General features: G+C 41.4%; 1 protein-coding gene across 1 annotated transcript; it reads right to left on the bottom strand.

Moving 5' to 3' along the window:
- Positions 1-15,369: 15,369 nt before the first annotated feature.
- Positions 15,370-17,787, bottom strand: LOC105498772 (growth arrest specific 1). The gene has a single exon (XM_011771106.3). The coding sequence runs from the start codon at positions 17,785-17,787 to the stop codon at positions 16,744-16,746; it is 1,044 nt and encodes a 347-aa protein (XP_011769408.2). The 3' UTR covers positions 15,370-16,743.
- Between the last annotated feature and the right edge of the window lie 211 nt (positions 17,788-17,998).

Below are 17,998 nucleotides of genomic sequence, written 5' to 3'. Positions count from 1 at the left end.
ATAAATAAATAATACAAAAAAATCTTCTGCACAGCAAAGGAAACAATCAACAAAGTGAAGAGACAACACACAGACTAGGAGAAAATATTCGCAAACTACTCATCTGACAAGGGATTAATAACCAGAAGATATAAGAAGCTCAAACAACTCTACAGGAAAAAATCTAATAATCAAAAAATGGGCAAAAGATTTAAATAGACCTTTCTCAAAAGAAGATATACAAATGACAAGCAGTCATGTGAAAAGATACTCAACATGATTGATCGTCAAAGAAATGCAAATCAAAACTGTAATGAGATATCATCCCACTCCAGTTAAACTGGCTTATATGCAAAAGACAGGCAATAACAAATGCTGGCGAGGATGTAGAGAAAATGGAACCTTCATATACTGTTGGTGGGTATGTAAATTAGTACAATCACTATGGAAAACAGTTCAGAGGTTCCTCAAAAAACTAAAAATAGAGCTACCATTTGATCTAGAAATCCTACTGATTGATATATACCTAAAATAAAGGAAATGAGTATATTCAAGAGATATCTGCACTCTCACATTTGTTGCAGCACTTTTCACAATAGGTAAGATTTGGAAGCAACGTAAGTGTCCATCAACAGATGAATGGGTAGAGAGAATGTGGTGCATATACACAATGGAGTACTATTCAGCCATAAAAAAAGAATGATATCTGGTAATTTACAATAATATGGATGGAACTGGAGGTCATTATGCTAAGTGAAATAATCCAGGCACAGAAAGGCAAATATTATATGTTCTCACTTATTTGTGGTGTCTAAAAATCAAAATAATTGAACTCTTGAAGATATAGAGTAGAAGGATGGTTATCAGAAACAGGGAAAAGTAGTGGGAGGGGACCGGGGAGAAGGGAATGGTTAATATGTATAAAAAAGTTAGAAAAAATGAATAAAATCTAGTATTTGATAGCACAACAGGATGACTATAGCCAGTAATAATTTCACTGTACATTTAAAAATAACTAAAAGAGTATAACTGGATTGTTTGTAACACAAGGGATAAATTTTCCATGATGTGATTATTATGTGTTGCATGCCTACAGCGAGACACTGTCTCAAAAAAAAAAAAATCTCATGTGCCCTATAAATATATACACCTACTATGTACCCACAAAAATTAGAGTTAAAAATGAATAAAATAGCAACAAGCATACATAGTCAATCCAACAAAGGCTATCAACAGGAGATTTTTGAAAAAAAAAACCATGAAAGCATGGCAAATTTAAAACATAAAGTAAAATGGTGAGAATGTATCAAAACAAACCAGTAACCAGTAAATATAAATAGTTTTTGAATTGCTATGAAGAGATAAAAAGCTCCATTAGATTTTAAAAAATGGTACCAATCAATCAAAGAAAATTCATACTAACCAACTATGTGCTCATTAGAGGACCTAAATTGCAAGAAGATAAATGGATTGAAGAGTGATTATGGTTTGGCTCTGTGTCCCCACCCAAATCTCATCTTGTATCTCCCATAATTCCCACATGTTGTGGGAGGAACCCAGCAGGTGGTGATTGAATCATGGGGACAGGTCTTTCCCATGTTGTTCTCATGATAGTGAATGGGTCTCACGAGATCTGATGGTTTTAAAAATGGGAGTTTCCCTGCACAAGCTCTCTCTTCTCTTGTCTGCTGCCATGTGAGACATGCCTTTCACCTTCTGCCATGATTGTGAGGCTTCCCCACCCCAAGGAACTGTAAGTCCATTAAACCTTTCTTTTTTAAATTGCTCAGTCTTGGGTATGTCTTTATCAGCAGCGTGTAAATGAACTAATAGAAAGAGGAAGATATTTAAAAAGCTACCACTCCCTAAAGTGGTATTAGAGGGCTTCTGAGTATGATGACACAACTTATAAAGTAGAATGTACTTTTTAATTTTAATTTAAATATATAGAAAAGGTCAAAAGATTACATGTAAATGTACTTAGATTATCTATAGGTGTTATTATGGATGTTTTTTAGTGTCTTATTTTTCATTAACTGCATCTTTAAAATTTTTAATGTGTGCATATTACCCTCTACAAAGAAAAAGCAAAGTGAAGTTTCTTCAAAAAACAGTTAACAAAATAAAAGCAGGTGCAATATATATATATATATATATATATATATATATATATTTTTTTTTTTTTTTTTTTTTTTTTTTTTTTTTGAGAAGGAGCCTTGCTCTGTCACCCAGGCTGGAGTGCAGTGGTGTGCTCTCGGTGCACTGCAACCTCCACCTCCAGGGTTCAAGCAACTCTCCTGCCTCAACTTCCCTAGTAGCTGGGATTACAGGCACACACCACCAAGTTCGGCTAATTTTTGTATTTTTAGTAGAGGCAGGGTTTCATCATGTTGGCCAGGCTGGTCTTGAACTCAGGTGATCTGCCCATTGGCCTCCCAAAGTTCTGGGATTACTGGTGTGAGCCACCGCACCTAGCCCCGATGTGACATTCTTACACAAAATAAAATTAAAGGCAAACATTATTAAAAGGGCAAAGTTAAGGTTCATATTGTTACAAAATATATTCTTTTGTAAAGATAAAAGTCATGTACCTAAATGCATTTAACATTATACCTTCAAAACATATACATAAAATCTGACAGAAATAAGAGGAAAAAACTGATGGATCCATAGTGTGACAGGAAATGTTAACATATGTTCTAAAGAAAATAACAGAAAAAGAAATACAGAGAATTAAGATAAGTATTTAATACACTATTGTAAAGAAGAACTCAGACAAAATCAGAGATTACACATTTCTTTTTAATATACCTAATATAAATTTAACATTTTATCATATTAACAGCCATACATTAAATAGCATGAAGTTACACACAGCAGAAATAATTAGGCTGGGCTCATTAATCAAAAATGCTGTAAAATGAGAAAATAATACATACAAAATTATAGATAATTCTGAGGCTAAAGAGACAATCAAAATAGGAAGTATGTACTCTTTGCAAATAAATTATAATAAGGAAATAGCACACCAAAACCTGTAACCCAAATGTTGCACAAAGGAAAACTAGCATTTAGAAATGAACTTGTTAGAGCATATGAAAAAATGAAAATAAATAAGCTAAACATTTAGCTGAGGAACCCAGGAAAAGAACAGAAACATAAAGTAGAAAAAAGGCAGTCAAGAACGGTACAGCAGAAATTATCAAGATAAGAAACAAGCAATCATTAAATGTGTTTGATAGATGAAACTAAAAACTTGCTATTTGAAAGGACCAATAGGCCGGACACGGTGGCTCATGCCTGTAATCCCAGCACTTTGGGAGGCCAAAGCGGGCAGATCATTTGCAGTCGGGAGTTTGAGACCAGCCTGGCCAATATGGTGAAACCCCATCTCTACTAAAGTCACAAAACAATTAGCTGGGCACCTGTAGTACAGGAGAATCGCTTGAACCCAGGAGGCAGAGTTTGCAGCGAGCCGAGATTGTGCCACTGCACTCCAGCCTGGGCCTCACAGCGAGACTCCGTCTCAAAAAAAAGAAAAGTAAAGACAAATAATATAAGCGAAACTTCCAAAGAAAGCAAGCACATAGAAGTTTAAAAAAGAAGGAAGACATAAACACAGAATCAGAAAATTTTTAAAACTGAAAGAGAATATCTTCCACAATGTAATAATAATATATTGGAAACCTAAAGTGATTTTATTTTATGAAAATATAGATCACCAACAATAGCTCAAGAATAGGGCGAGGTGCAGTGGCTCACACCTGGAATCCTAGCATTTTGGGAGGCTGAGGTGGGAGGATAGCTTGAACCTAGTAATTTGAGACCAGCCTGGCCAACACAGGGAGACTTCATCTCAACTAAAAATAAAAAAAATTGGCCAGGCATGGCAGCACGTGCCTGTGGTTCTAGCTGCTCAGGAGACGAGGCAGGAGGATCACTTGAGCCTGGGAGATGGAAGCTGCAGTAAGCCATGATTGAGTCACTGCATTCCAGCCTGCGGGGCACAGCAAGACCATGCTTCAAAAAGAAAAAAAAAAAAAAAGAAACAAAAAGAATAGAATTTCACAATAGACCAATAAACAAACAAAAAAAAACTGAAAAGAAAATTCCTTAACTTGATAAAGCATAAACTAGAAATCTATACCCAGCATCGTAATAAAAAACATTAAAAGTGCAACCATCCCTGAAGTCAGCATGCAAGAATAGCCAATATCATACCCTCCTATTTAAGTGGAAACCCTAGCTACAACAATAAGACATGAAAAGTAATTATGTGACATAAATATTATAAATATTAAAAAGTAAAAATATATCAGCTGTTTTTAAAGTGTAGTATATAGATTTCTGGAGGATTCCTAAGCTTCTTTCAGGGAGACCATGAGGTTAAATAATCCCAAAGTTCAATTTTCCTTTTGCACCATTGACATTTGTTTGCACTGATGGAGCAAAAGCAATGGTGGGTAAAACTCACTGTGAATTAGCACAAAGGCAATTGCACCACACTGTACCAGTATTCTTCCCTGCTATGTATTTGCACACACAAAAAATTGACAGTTTATCAGGTTATCAAGAATAACCTTAATAAAGTAGTAACAATTTTATCTGATCTCAACCCTTGAGTATACATTATTAATATTTTGATGATTAAATGGGAAGTATGCATACAATGTTTTTCTCAAGAAAAAAGCTCGTGGTTGAGTTACAAATAGAATTAGCCACTTTTTTTTCATGGAACACCATTTTTACTTGAAGAGACTGCAAAAAATAACTGTAAGGGAAATTAAGTTTTTCAGATTTGGATATTTGACAAATGTTTATCAAAAACAAACATAATTTAAGGAAAATAACAGAATTTGTTGTCAATAGTAAAAATGTGAAATTCATGGAAAAATTAGAACTTCAGAAAAACTTTTATCCTATACTGTGAGATTGACATCTTTCAACAGAGAATTATATGATGGAATCAGTGGGGATATTAACAAATGTGATTTATTTACTATTATGAGATTAAATGTGTCAACACTTGGAAAATCTTCATAATTCAGTGACAAATATCTTTCAAAAGATTGAGACATGATGTTACAAAATCATGCATGAATGAACGATCCATTAAAAGTGCAAGATAGAACAATATAATTTAATGTAACAGATTATGAAATGTTTATTGATATGGTTTCAGAGTCTACCTTACAATTAAACTTTTAAGGTTTACCATTTTCTAGATAGAAAACATTATTATATTTAAGTCTAGGAAATCAAAGAGAGTCTACTGCCAATAGTTAGAGCTCGTAAGTGTTCAGCCAAGTATTTAGACACAACATCAATGTATAAAAACCAGTAGTTAGGCCGGGCACGGTGGCTCAAGCCTGTAATCCCAGCACTTTGGGAGGCCGAGACGGGCGGATCACGAGGTCAGGAGATCGAGACCATCCTGGCTAATCCAGTGAAACCCCGTCTCTACTAAAAAATACAAAAAACTAGCCGGGCGAGGCGGCGGGCGCCTGTAGTCCCAGCTACTCGGGAGGCTGAGGCAGGAGAATGGCGTGAACCCGGGAGGCGGAGCTTGCAGTGAGCTGAGATCCGGCCACTGCACTCCAGCCTGGGCGACAGAGCGAAACTCCGTCTCAAAAAAAAAAAAAAAAAAAAAAAAAAAAAAAAAAAAAAACCAGTAGTTTCCTACGTACTCAATTTTTTTGTTTGTTTGTTTTTTGTTTTTTGTTTTCTGAGATGGAGTTTTGCTCTTGTTGACCAGGCTGGAGTGCAATGGTGCGATCTCAGCTCACTGCACCCTCCGCCTCCCAGGTTCAAGTGATTCTCCTGCCTCAGCCTCCCAAGTAGCTGAGATTACAGGTGCCCACCACCACGCCCGGCTAATGTTTTTTGTATTTTCAGTAGACTCAAAGTGCTGGGATTACAGATGTGAGCCTCTGTGCCTGGCCTGTACTCAATGTAATAATAAAATAGTGTAATAATAGTAATAATCTAGCAGAAACTACAAAATACCTAGGAATAAATCTAAGAAGAAATAAACAAGACCTGAATTTTAAAAAGATATAAAACCTTCAGCAAGACCTGTTTATAGATCACTATAGTATTTAACTGGAAAAATGGAAAGATTCACTATTATCAAGTTGCCAATTGTCTCCATATTGATCTGTAAATTACATCCAATTCCAATCAAAATCTCAATAACAGTTTTTAAAAATAAACTTCACAAGCTGATTCTAAAACTCTCCTGGAAGGCAAACAATGAAGCATTATGTGAAATGTTTTGATGTAAAAGCAGATCCTACTAGAAACCAAATCAATGCAAGTCTTTGGTGAACAAAATAGTAGATCGGTATTTCAGGTCCTTTCTGGCTTTTTGGCTCTGAAATTCTATAAATTCTGAAAACCAAAACAATAAACTACTTTCTTACTACTCTTTCTTCCTATCATGCCAACAGAAGATGTGGGAACAGAACCCAGGGAAAATGATTCATTGTTGTAGAAGATCGTTTACAGAACGGATGTCATAATTCTTAACATCCCCAAACGCTCACCTCTATGCAAAGCTGCTGCTTGTCTTCTCACCGAGAGGTCGAGTCTATTTCTCCACCCCTTGAAGCTGGGCTTGGTCATGTGAGTTTTTTTTTTTTTTTTTTTTTTTTTTTTTGAGACGGAGTCTCGCTCTGTCGCCCAGGCTGGAGTGCAGTGGCGCGATCTCGGCTCACTGCAAGCTCCGCCTCCCGGGTTCCCGCCATTCTCCTGCCTCAGCCTCCCGAGTAGCTGGGACTACAGGCGCCCACAACCGCGCCCGGCTAATTTTTTGTATTTTTAGTAGAGACGGGGTTTCACCGTGGTCTCGATCTCCTGACCTTGTGATCCGCCCGCCTCGGCCTCCCAAAGTGCTGGGATTACAGGCGTGAGCCACCGCGGCCGGCCAGTCATCTGAGTTTTATATAGATGCTTGCAAATGTGTTGCGAGCGGAAGCTTAAAAAGTTCTTGCAGGCCGGGCGCGGTGGCTCACGCCTGTAATCCCAGCACTTTGGGAGGCCGAGGCGAGCGGATCACAAGGTCAGGAGTTCAGGACCAGCCTGGCCAATATGGTGAAAGTCCGTCTCTACTGAAAACACAAAAATCAGCCAAGCGTGATGGCGTGCGCCTATAGTCCCAACTACTTGGGAGACTGAGGAAGAAGAATCGCTTGAACCCGGGAGGCGGAAGTTGCAGTAACCTGAGTTCCGGCCACTGCACTCCAGCCTGACGACAGGAGGAGACTCTGTCTCAAAAAAAAAAAAAAAAAAAGTTCTTGCAAACTGGGGCTTCCCCTCTCTTGCTGTTTTTGGACTCTAGGTGCCACGATAAGAAACTTGGGTTACCTTGCTAGATGTGAGACATGTGGTCCAGCTGTCACTGTCAACCCTGCCAATTGCCAGACATGTGAATGAGGCCACCAGGAACCAACCCTCCCTATCCTGACCTGGCAGCTAACTAAAGCCAAATTAGCCAAGAAAAGGTCAAGATTATTACTTTGCTGAGCCCAGCCCAAATTACTGATCCAAACAAAGGAGATCCAAAATTGGGATCAAAGGAATGACTAAAAACTTTAAGCTATGAAGTTTTGGGGTGGTCTATTATGCGGCAGAGGCCAAATAATAAAATCATGAATTTCCTGGCAGTAAGCTAAATATTGGCAGGTTTTTTTTTTTTTTTTCCTTTTGTTTTGTCTTAAAATACTATTGGTTTCAATAGGCTGGATTTTGTGAAATAGAGAAAAATCAGGAGACAGTGAGCAAGGACCCCATTTGACAATTTACATGACATATGAGTCAATTTGTTTCTAGAACTTACTAATAATTATTTTTAAAATAATATGCAATGTGAAATGTTATGATTAATTTAGTTACTATAACTAACGTGTCCTTCTAGAATATAACAGTATGTTTTCATTTTATTACATGTCAAGAATCAGGACAGAATTTAGCCCTGAAAGTGCTATAACAATTTTTGGCTTAGCCCTTCTATCAGAACTTCCCTAGAATAAGACAGCTGTACTTTCATACATTTTTAAATATACGGAAATATTATAGGACTTAAGTCTTCCACTCATAAAATGCATTTTTAAAAAGCCAGAAGGTTAACGTCTATATGAGAGCTAATATTTTCCCACAAATATCTGTAAGGCGTGAATATATTTTGAGAAAGAGAAGATAAACAAAATGTTTAATGAACAGGTGTAGAGAAAAAAAAAGAAAGGTACAATCATTCTTTAGTAGAGGAAGAATGGTCTTGTTACAGAAGACAAGAGAGGGGGGTTCCAAAAAGTAGGTTTCTAGTGTTGACTTATACTCATGGATAGCAGGAAAGTTTACTATTTGGTTCACTGTTATATCCCTAGAGCCCAGCATGGTGCTTAGCCCATGGTAAGTGGTGCTCAATAAATATTGATTGAATGAACGAGTAAACAGTTTATCAAGTCTTCTCACTCTAACAGTTTTGTGTTATGATTTATTTTCATACATCATATATTTTTCATGTAGAACAGTTTTAGAGTTTGTATTGTTTTATGAATGAACTTCTTCTTCATGAATCTGAAGTCTACTAAGCAAATAAGGGAAAACGAGGGCCCATTCCTCTGAAGTGTAGGTAATGGTTGTCAGGGGCAGGTTAGCACCCACAGGGACTGAATCCACACTCTGCTGTTTCTTCTTCATGGTTCTGAGTAACATTTTAAAAACATTTTCATTGTGAAAGCAGGATAACATATATTCATTGATGAGATTTAGAGAACATTTAAATCTGTAAGGAAGAAAATAATAACGACTCACAATTACATCGCTGACTGCTAACATTAAGGCACATTTCCTCTCATAGACAGATGATTAGAAAAAGTCATTGGAGCCAGATGTAGTGGCTCATGACTGTGATCCCAACAATTTGGGAGGCCAAGGCCAGAGGGTTGTTTGATCCTAGGAGTTCAAAACAAGCCTGGGCAACATAGTGAGACTCCATCTCTACAAAAAATGTAAACAATGTAGTTGGGCGTGGTGGTGCACCTCTGTAGTTTCAGCTACTCAGGAGGCTGAGGTGAGAGGATTGCTTGCTTGAGCCTGGGAGGCTGAGGCTGCAGCGAGTCAGGATTACACCACTGCACTCCAGGTTGGGTGACAGAGTGAGACCTTGTCTCAAAAAAAAAAAAAAAAAAAAAAAAAAGAGAAAGAAAAGAAAAGTTATTTGAATTTTGCCCAGTATTTCAAATGTTCTTGGGTTCTTCAGGCTTTTTACATTTTGAGAATCAGCAAGGTATTAAAGTTATGATCACAACCTCTTGATGTAAACAGACCTAGATTTTATATTTACCAACTTTCTCATTGAACGACTATGGTCAAGTCATTTAAGCATCTGTTCCCTCATTTTTAAAGTGGTTGTAATAATAAAAATAATAAATATTATTCATAAAGATGTAGTAATGATGAAATAATGTGATACATATTGTGTGCTCAGCATTGTCATGGTAAATAATAATCATTTAATGTGAACAATGATTGACTATTACTATTATTTGAATGTAATGGTGTAACTTGGTCATTTTAAGTTTCCTGGAATTAGTTGTGATTACCATTATGATTACTATTATTGTTAAAATGAATAATATTTTGATCACTTACATTTTCTTAGAAATTCAGTGAATTCATCTTGCTTTCTAAGTTTTGCTTACAGTATTGGCCCCTTAAGCGTTTTGACATTTAGGTGTACGTGTCCAGACATGTTATTATTATTCCTTGTTCCTGCTTTCCTCAGACACCTCTGACTTTCTTTCATCCCTGCTGGGAGTACTCGCTGGGCACCCCTTCCTCTGCCCACTGCACATCTTTCTCCCTCAGTTTTCACAATGACCACGATGCAAGGCTGACTGCTGCCTGAACTTCAGGCCTGTAGCTGGTTTTCTGAAGTGCACCACCAACGGGGTCTCCTGTAGGTCCTCACACATCACTTGCTCTCCCACCTTTCTTCCTCTAGGATCAAGGGTGACATCATTCACTGGTTACCTGAGCCAGAAACCCAGCAGTCATCTTGGCCTCTTCCCTCCCTGAACGCCCCATGTTTGACCAATTGTGATGTCTTGAACCTGACTTCTTCCTCCCCTTCACTGACACTCCTCAAGTTCCATCCCTGGCCTTTGTTCACCGGACCATGCAGTAGCCTCCGAACTGTTCTCTCATCTCTGGTCTTTTTCCCTTACAACCGACATATACTCTGTGCAAAAAGTGAACCTTCGAGCTTTCAGCTGGGAACACCCAAGGATTCCTAATCTTGCACATTGTGTAGGGTAAAGTCTATGCCTAGCATGTCCTTCAAGGCTTCCATGACTCGGCATGAACCCTTCTTTCAGGCCGCTGCTACTTTCTACTTTGGTGGGAACAGGTGGTCTCACGCACAGCACTGTGCTGATACATCCCTCCATGCCTTTGGTGATGCTGTTCTCCCTGTTAAATCGTTTAGCCTAATGCTGCCTCCTTACATATTTTAAGTTCAGTCTAAATGTTTCCTTGTACATTGTGAACCATAACAAGTGGAGATGTGAACAGACCGTAGCTTACTCTTCTGCCAATCACCAAGTTTTGTCCAATCCGATATAGCCAACTGTTTGAGCCGTGTTTAAATAAGACAAACACTGAGCTGTAACCAATCCAGCTGTTTCTGTCCCTCACTTCTGTTTTCTGTATGTCACTTTCCTTTTTCTGTCCATAAATCTTCTTCCAGCACGTGGCTATGCTGGAGTGCCCACCACTGTGGCTCAGGAGGCTGACCGATTTGCAAAGTGTTCTTTGCTTAATTAAACTCTTACATTTAATTCAACGGAAGTTTTCTCTTTTATTACCTCTAATACAATGGCCTTCCCCACCTTTCTCTTGGCTACCTTCCATGCCTGGCTTTAGATTTACCTTCAATGTCACCTTCTCCAAGAAGCTTTCCTTAAACCCAGCGTTGTGCTGTGATCCTCTTCTATGCTTGCCATGTCATATAAAAAGTTTCTACGTGTGTCTGTCTCCTCATCCTGAGTGTCAGCTTGTCCATGGACATGACTGTATCATATTCACATAGATACCCCCACACATGGCACTCCCTCAGGAAATGCCTCTGGAACTCTTTTTATACCCTCCAGCACCTGTTCAGGATTATGGACACAGGTTTTAGTCATTGCAAAACTCACTTCAATGTTTGTTACAGAAGGATGCTCCACATCAGTGAAACTAACTGGCAGGTAAGAAGTGACATGGATTAAAACACAAAATTAAAGGCTGGCATTTTTCTAAAAGAACTGTCTATGACAAAGACCTCAAATCTCACTGAAATTGTTCCTCATTTTGATGCTTAGTAACATCTAATCAGGAATAAAATATACAATCAGATTTAGCTGTGGTATTTACCCCATTCTGGTATCCAAGAACTCGTAGATATCCTATAGCACTTATAAAATTTAAATAAAAGATAAACTTGTAAGGACACATATTGATAACCAGAGAACACAAGGCTGTCTATAATAGCATTTTATTTTTTATTACAGATTGAAGGTGTCCTTGACAACATTGTGTAGATGCTATCTGTTTGCTTAAGGAGAACATGCTATAGATAACTACAGTATATACCAACACTATTGAGAGTAGCTGTCTTTGCTTTGATCAACTTTATAAAATTGAACTCTTAGGACAACAAAATCAGTAAAGCATTGTTTTGGTGAATGCCGTATCAAAAACATAGACATTTGATTTTATTATGGAACCCATGCTCCTGAAATAAGTGGAGAAAATACTTTCTGCATCTCAGCAGCCCTCTGGCTCCCCTTGCATGCATATTACACAGGGTTTGAAGGTAGTCCTCCAAAATATTAGCTGAAAGCTTCCTCGGAAAGCAAATCTTTCCCACATCCTTCCCTGCAGTTCCTCTTTAAGAGGTGTCAGCATGGCTGAAAGAATGAAGTGGCTGCACATTGTTTGGCAGTGCTATTATGTGCTTAACATTTCCATAACAAAAGTGCCACTCGACTTCTCCCCGATTAATGCAGCTCGAGGGCTCTTGTCGTCCTTTAATAAAACATTGTTGAAATCATTTATTTAGAGCCCCTGGTTACTAGTGGGAGAATGACCATCTTTGTGCCAAAATATAGTGTATACAGTCCACTATTTTGTAGTAGATCATTCTGTTATTTAAGAAATTGATTAAATTGATGCTTAGAAGGAAGGTATGCTAATAGCACGTGACTTATGTCATTCAGATAGTCAAGAGTGAACCTTTTCCACTGTCTTCCAGAGGCAATCTCTCAAATAGACTACAGTAAAGTCCAACTTTACTTCACTCACAAGGCAGCGAGACCCATGGAGACTCAACCCTCCTTAACTATACTGGCCACAAGGCATTTGCAACCTGATGCCCTCCCACAACCTTGCTTTGAGTAGCTGGGAGAAACAGGGTCAACTGGCAAGATTTCTGATGTCCCTTGGTGTAAGAGGTCAAAACACAAATAACGCAGGCTTTTCTTTTTTATGGGTTGAAAGGAGATACACGAGGTTATTTTGTTAGAGAGCCTCCACAATGAACTCAACAAGCTAACAATGCAAAGCCAAAGTAGAAGACTTTAAAAGTAGAAAAATTTTTAATACAGTGTTCGAGGTTTCTCATGGTGTTTTGGGGATCTGCTTTTATTTGATGCTCTGTAACATTGCTGGGATGGGCTGAGGGTGTGAATACAGACGGTGGCAAGGAAGAGAGAAAGCTCATTCCCCTGAGGGTTCTCCTGACTCTTCAAGGCAAAGAGACGGAAAGATTCTGTCTTCGCCCACAGGGACACCATCTGGAGAATGGCGGTACACCCTAGATGTGTTAGAACCTGATGGTCCCTTAAATTTGTGGCGATCAGGGCTAGGAACTATGTCCATCCTTCTAGACATTTGTAGGGTTGCTGTCCAAGTACAGAGAAGTCCTGCTACTTAGTAGAAGAACTTATTTCCCTACAGACATGTTTCCACTTTACATACGTGTATTGCTCCCGTACATCGCTATATATTGTTTAAAATAAACAGAGACCTTATGTTATGTCCATTGTGATTATATACAAAAGCGTTGCTGTGTGCTCGGGTGAGCAGTGAAGCCTGAACCTCCTTCTATTTACTGTATGGTCACTGTCAGTTCAATGAACTGCCTCCTTGTTCTCGACCATTGTCCCACACTCCCTTAAACATTTGTCACTGAAGTGCCTCCAAAGACAAATAAACTGTCACTGAGAATTCAAACCTGCTAACTGGGGAAATGGGAAAGGCTGTGAGGACTCATGATTTTACGCGAAATCTAGAAAGAGTTCCTCTCACCCTGGCGGAGTTCTGTTAGAAGGCTGATGCTTTTTGAGAATCCTCAGGAAAAGCCAGAGATACCTTTTCTTTCATTAATGGGACTTCCAGCCATTCTCCACGGGACATTCGAGATTGCCAAATGTCCAAAATTCCAAAAGCCTCCCCAGAGAGCGTGAGATATTACAGATGTCAACATCTGTAAAAATCCTTTCTGCTTAGAAGCAGATGGCAATATGCAATCTCATAACCACTAGCCGAAGGGTTCTAACATCTCAACAACCTCCGCTAGGTCTGCAGGGGTACCAGAGGACTCCTTGGCTCCAGTGTATAATTGTTTAAATGAAAATGGACCACCAATCAATGTTCACTTTCTTCAAGGAAGAAAGCATAAAGCCTCGTGTCCTCTCTCCCCAAGACCGAGTTGTGTTGATTTATTCCAGGCAGATGCTTTTGACAGGACCCTGTAAAATCAAGTTGTGAGTTTATTGTAGCAGTTAATTATCAGGCCTTTTCTAGTGCTAATGCCTTTTACTTCTTACTGGGGAAAACTGGGCCTTTTACTGGGACAAAGACTTAACTTTTAGTCAAGAATGTGTTAAAATAACATGAGATGGAGATGATTTAAATATATTTAAGGACAACCGCGGGAGCACTGCTAGCTTGTCGTTTTGTAAAGAAAGCTGATTTCATTTACAAGTCTCTGGGAATACTCTTTGTTCACTTCCCAAAGAAACAACGCTCTCAGCTTTGTTTTAACAATATGTTTACTCAACCATTCAGGTGACTGGAGATTCCAACCACACACCACTCTCCTGGGCTTACGTCTGACACTACAGCTATCTTAGACTTTCTAATACTATACATATAGAAATTGTGGTTTTAGGTGCACCAAGAAGTGTCTTGAAAACCTCCATAAAAGCTGAGAAAAGAGCGAGTGAGAGGCACAAGAAACCTTGAAAGTAGGGGGGTGGGAGTGGGTAGGAGGAAGTCAGAATGGGGGCATAGCTTTGTTAATTACTTTAGGCAGCAGAGAACTCTGGTTATGTTTTTTCAGCACATGTTAATATCAAATAAAGAGACACCAGATCTTGCTAATCTGTCCACCCCTCAGACAAAGTTTATTTGTGGTGACTTTTAAACTCCTGACTTGCCTTCCAATCACCGCGTTTAAAATGAAAAGCTTTAAATAAACACCAGGAATAGAAGATAAATAAACTTTTTTTCCCCCTAGCAAGTGCCTAGCTTGGCGAGGTTCAGGCTCAAATCCCCAGAGGACAGAGCGCTCTCTTTTGTGTTAATGTTTAAAAGATTTTCCAATGCCGGAGTTTATTCCTACTGCAAACATTTCTATTTACAAGGTCAAGTGTATCAGCACTCGACACAGCTTAAGAGTGTAATTATTTATCTAAGGGCGTTTGAGTGTAGATCAGTAGCTCTGGCAGGAACCCAGCCTTCAGCCACTGCTAAACAACTCCTCACAACAATATTACAAGTTCTGGTGATTGTTCCTTTCCCCTGTGTGTTTACTTTTGCTGGTCTGAATGTTTTGCAACAAAATTTTGTACTTTTTCACCAAAAGTGTGAAAATGACTTTGAAGTATTGAGTCTTGCAAGCTTCCTAAAACCTATTGGTAACAGATGTTATTGGCATGTTTGATTGAGAATGGCTAGTAGCCAGAGAGGATACTCTTGGGGGTAAGGGGTGATGGGAAGGGGGATACAGAGAGGGGAGGTCTCAGGGAAAAAGGGGGAGGCGGGGCAACATGATGTCTGAGTTATCCTCAAATTATGTACAAGAGACACTATTTTGTGAATCCTCTCCACAAACGCAAACACCAATAGAGAGGCGAGTCAATTAGATATTTTTGGCTGCCTCATTTACAGATGTCTAATTGTTCATTAAATTAAAGGCAGAAATAATACCCTGCATTTCTTGTCTTGTACTGTATTTGCATTTCAGTTGATGGTTGATAGATTCTCAGTGCCCCCTCAGCCCCCCTCCTCACCCATTATTGGGTTAACCACAATGTAACTCTGGAAAGTAACTACACCATATTCATTGTTTAAAACTCTTTACTGATGTACACGTTTTAATAAAACAACCAAAAAATACACAAATCCATAGTTATTTAAAAACTTAGGATTTTTAAAAAACAATGTCTATAAAAATACAACGTTTAAGGCAGTTTGGAAATGCATTTGTACATTTCTACAACGTCCATAAATTCTCTTGAAAATAAGAATGTTAACTTCAATTCTATAAAATACACTGTACATTTTAAGACTGTTCTAAATATAGCACACTTCACAATGGACCGTGGGTTTTGATTCCTGGTGACAAATGGATTCTATACATTTCAGGGGGGGAAGATGTAATATGGATGTGAGTTTAAAACTTTTAATTTCTTTTTAAAAATAAATTATTTCTGAAGCATACAATTTATAAAAATTCTATATACAAAGTACAGCAACTGGTAACAAACCCCAGTTTTAATACATTTTATATACGATGTACCAGGGTTTAGCAACCCTGATAGGAGCAGAGGCAATATACATTCTCCGCATATTTAAACATACAATTTCTTGATGTAAAGAACAAAAATGGCAAAAAAACAAACATCATAAAGAGGCTTTCATAGATGGCAGTGCAGAGCTTTTTTAAATAAAAAGTTGCATTGTTCAACACCATGGCAACCCCTTAGATCAGCATTTTTTGACCCTTAATCCTAAGAAATGTGCTAAGAGATCAGAGTGGTAGCAATGAAATTAAGGTCAAGGGCTCAAACTTATCCAAAACCAATTTAGGGGTTCCCTCTAAGGCAATCGCCGCCACCCCCACCCCCACGTCACTGAGAATTCTGGGCGCTGATACAAACAGTGAAAGAATGAATCGGTAAGTGGGACTTTTCTGTTTACATAGGATTCTAACGTCCTCACTGGCCACAATCTATAAAAGTCGATACTGGTACTTTTTTTCCCCCTCAAAGGAAATATGCTAATAGGCAGCCCCTTTGCAAATATAATTCCTCCTTCCCATCCCTTCGAATTGCTAAGGCCCCACTGGTCAGCACCTTCCCTTTCGAGTCCAGGACTACTGTTATGTCCCCTACATGCCCGCTTCCTCCGGGAGGTCCTGAACACTGCAGCTAGGTTTCTGGACCGCAGACAAGTCGGGAGTTTCTGCAGCCTGGAATTGGGGCGGGGGAAGAGGTCCAAGAAGTCAAGCTCCGGAGAGGAGCTTCAGGGGAAGTGCCCAGAGTCGTGGCGGGGGGGACCGGCTACACCAAGTTGACTTGAAAAAGTTTTGGGAAGTATCCCCAACCATCCCCTCTATCTGTCCCCAAGCCACAGGTGCCCCGGCGCGGGGGCGAGGCGAGCACGGGAGCGGGACGCAGGCTCTCCCGCAGCCAACGGCGGGGGGCGCGAGGCCTAACAGAGCAGCCCGAGCAGCAGCAGCAAGATGGAGGCAAGAGGGGTCCAGGAGCCCCGGGGCGCCGAGCGGCCGCCGCCGCCGCTGCTCCTGCGCCCGGGCCCATAGGGCAGGTCCCCGCGGCCGCCCGCTGCAGCAGCGCCGCTGCCTGGGCGCGGTGGGTGCGGGACGCCGTCGTCGTCGTCTAGCGGCTGCTCACCACCCGCGCCCCCGGGGCGCTGCTCGTCATCGTAGTCCTCATCGTAGTAGTCGTCCAGGCCCCCGTCCGAGCCGCTGCTGCCCGGGCCATTGCCCAGCTCGGCGCCGAAGCACAAGCGGGCCATGTTCTCCTTGACCGACTCGCAGATGGGTCGCTCCAGGCCGTCGCACACGCAGTCGTTGAGCAGTGCCGCCTTGGGCATAGCCAGCATGTCCTCAATGACGGTGCGGCATTCGTCCGTGCAGCGCAGCCCGTTGAAGACCTTGCCGCAGTAGGTTAGGTAGCGGCTCAGCGCCAGGTTGCAGCGGCTGTCGCGGTCGCAGCGCCGCCGGGCCTCGGTGCAGCCCATGACCCCGCCCGCGCCGGGGCCGCCCGCGCCGCCGCCGCTCGTCCGGGGCAGGCACGGCTCAATGGCGCGCTTGGTGGACTTGCAGTTCTCGTCCTGCGCGCAGTCACAGTCCTCCAGGGCGGGCCCGCGGCGCGTGTGGTTGAGCTGAATGAGGGCCGAGATGCAGTGGCTCGGGCAGCGCCAGCGCGACGAGAAGGAGGCGGCCGAGGCCGGGAAAGCTGCTGCGGCGGCGGCGGCCCCGGGCGCGTCGCCCCCGCCGTGCTGCGCCAGCACCGGCGCGCACGCCTCGGCGTACTGGTTGTAGGCGTAGCTGCACTCCGGCTCCCCCTGGCACTGCAGCAGCGCCTGCCAGCAGATGAGGCGGCGGCCGTGCGCCAGCCCAGAGCCCCGCGGCGCCGAGCCCAGCAGCTGCAGCAGCGCCATCAGGCACAGCCAGGCGCCCGGCACGGTCCCCCCGCGGGCCTCGCCGCCGCCGCCCAGCAGCGCGGCCACCATCGCGGGCAGCGGCGGCCGCCGGGAGAGGAGGGGAAAGGAGACGAGGCGCGGGGAGCGGCGGACGCGGAGCCGGTGGAAAAGTTTGTCCAAGTCCTGCCCACTTCTTGCATGAGTGTCTTCATAAATCCATGCGCGCCGCTGGCTGATGCCCCGCTGGTGGCAGAAGGTCCCCTTTCGCTCCGGCTGTGGTGGCTTCCTGGAAATGAACAGC

Source organism: Macaca nemestrina, chromosome 14 (genome assembly GCF_043159975.1).
Source record: "Macaca nemestrina isolate mMacNem1 chromosome 14, mMacNem.hap1, whole genome shotgun sequence".
Classification (NCBI taxonomy): domain Eukaryota; kingdom Metazoa; phylum Chordata; class Mammalia; order Primates; family Cercopithecidae; genus Macaca; species Macaca nemestrina.
Note: the sequence above shows the minus strand (reverse complement) of the source record. Positions and strands in the feature narration are given on the sequence as shown.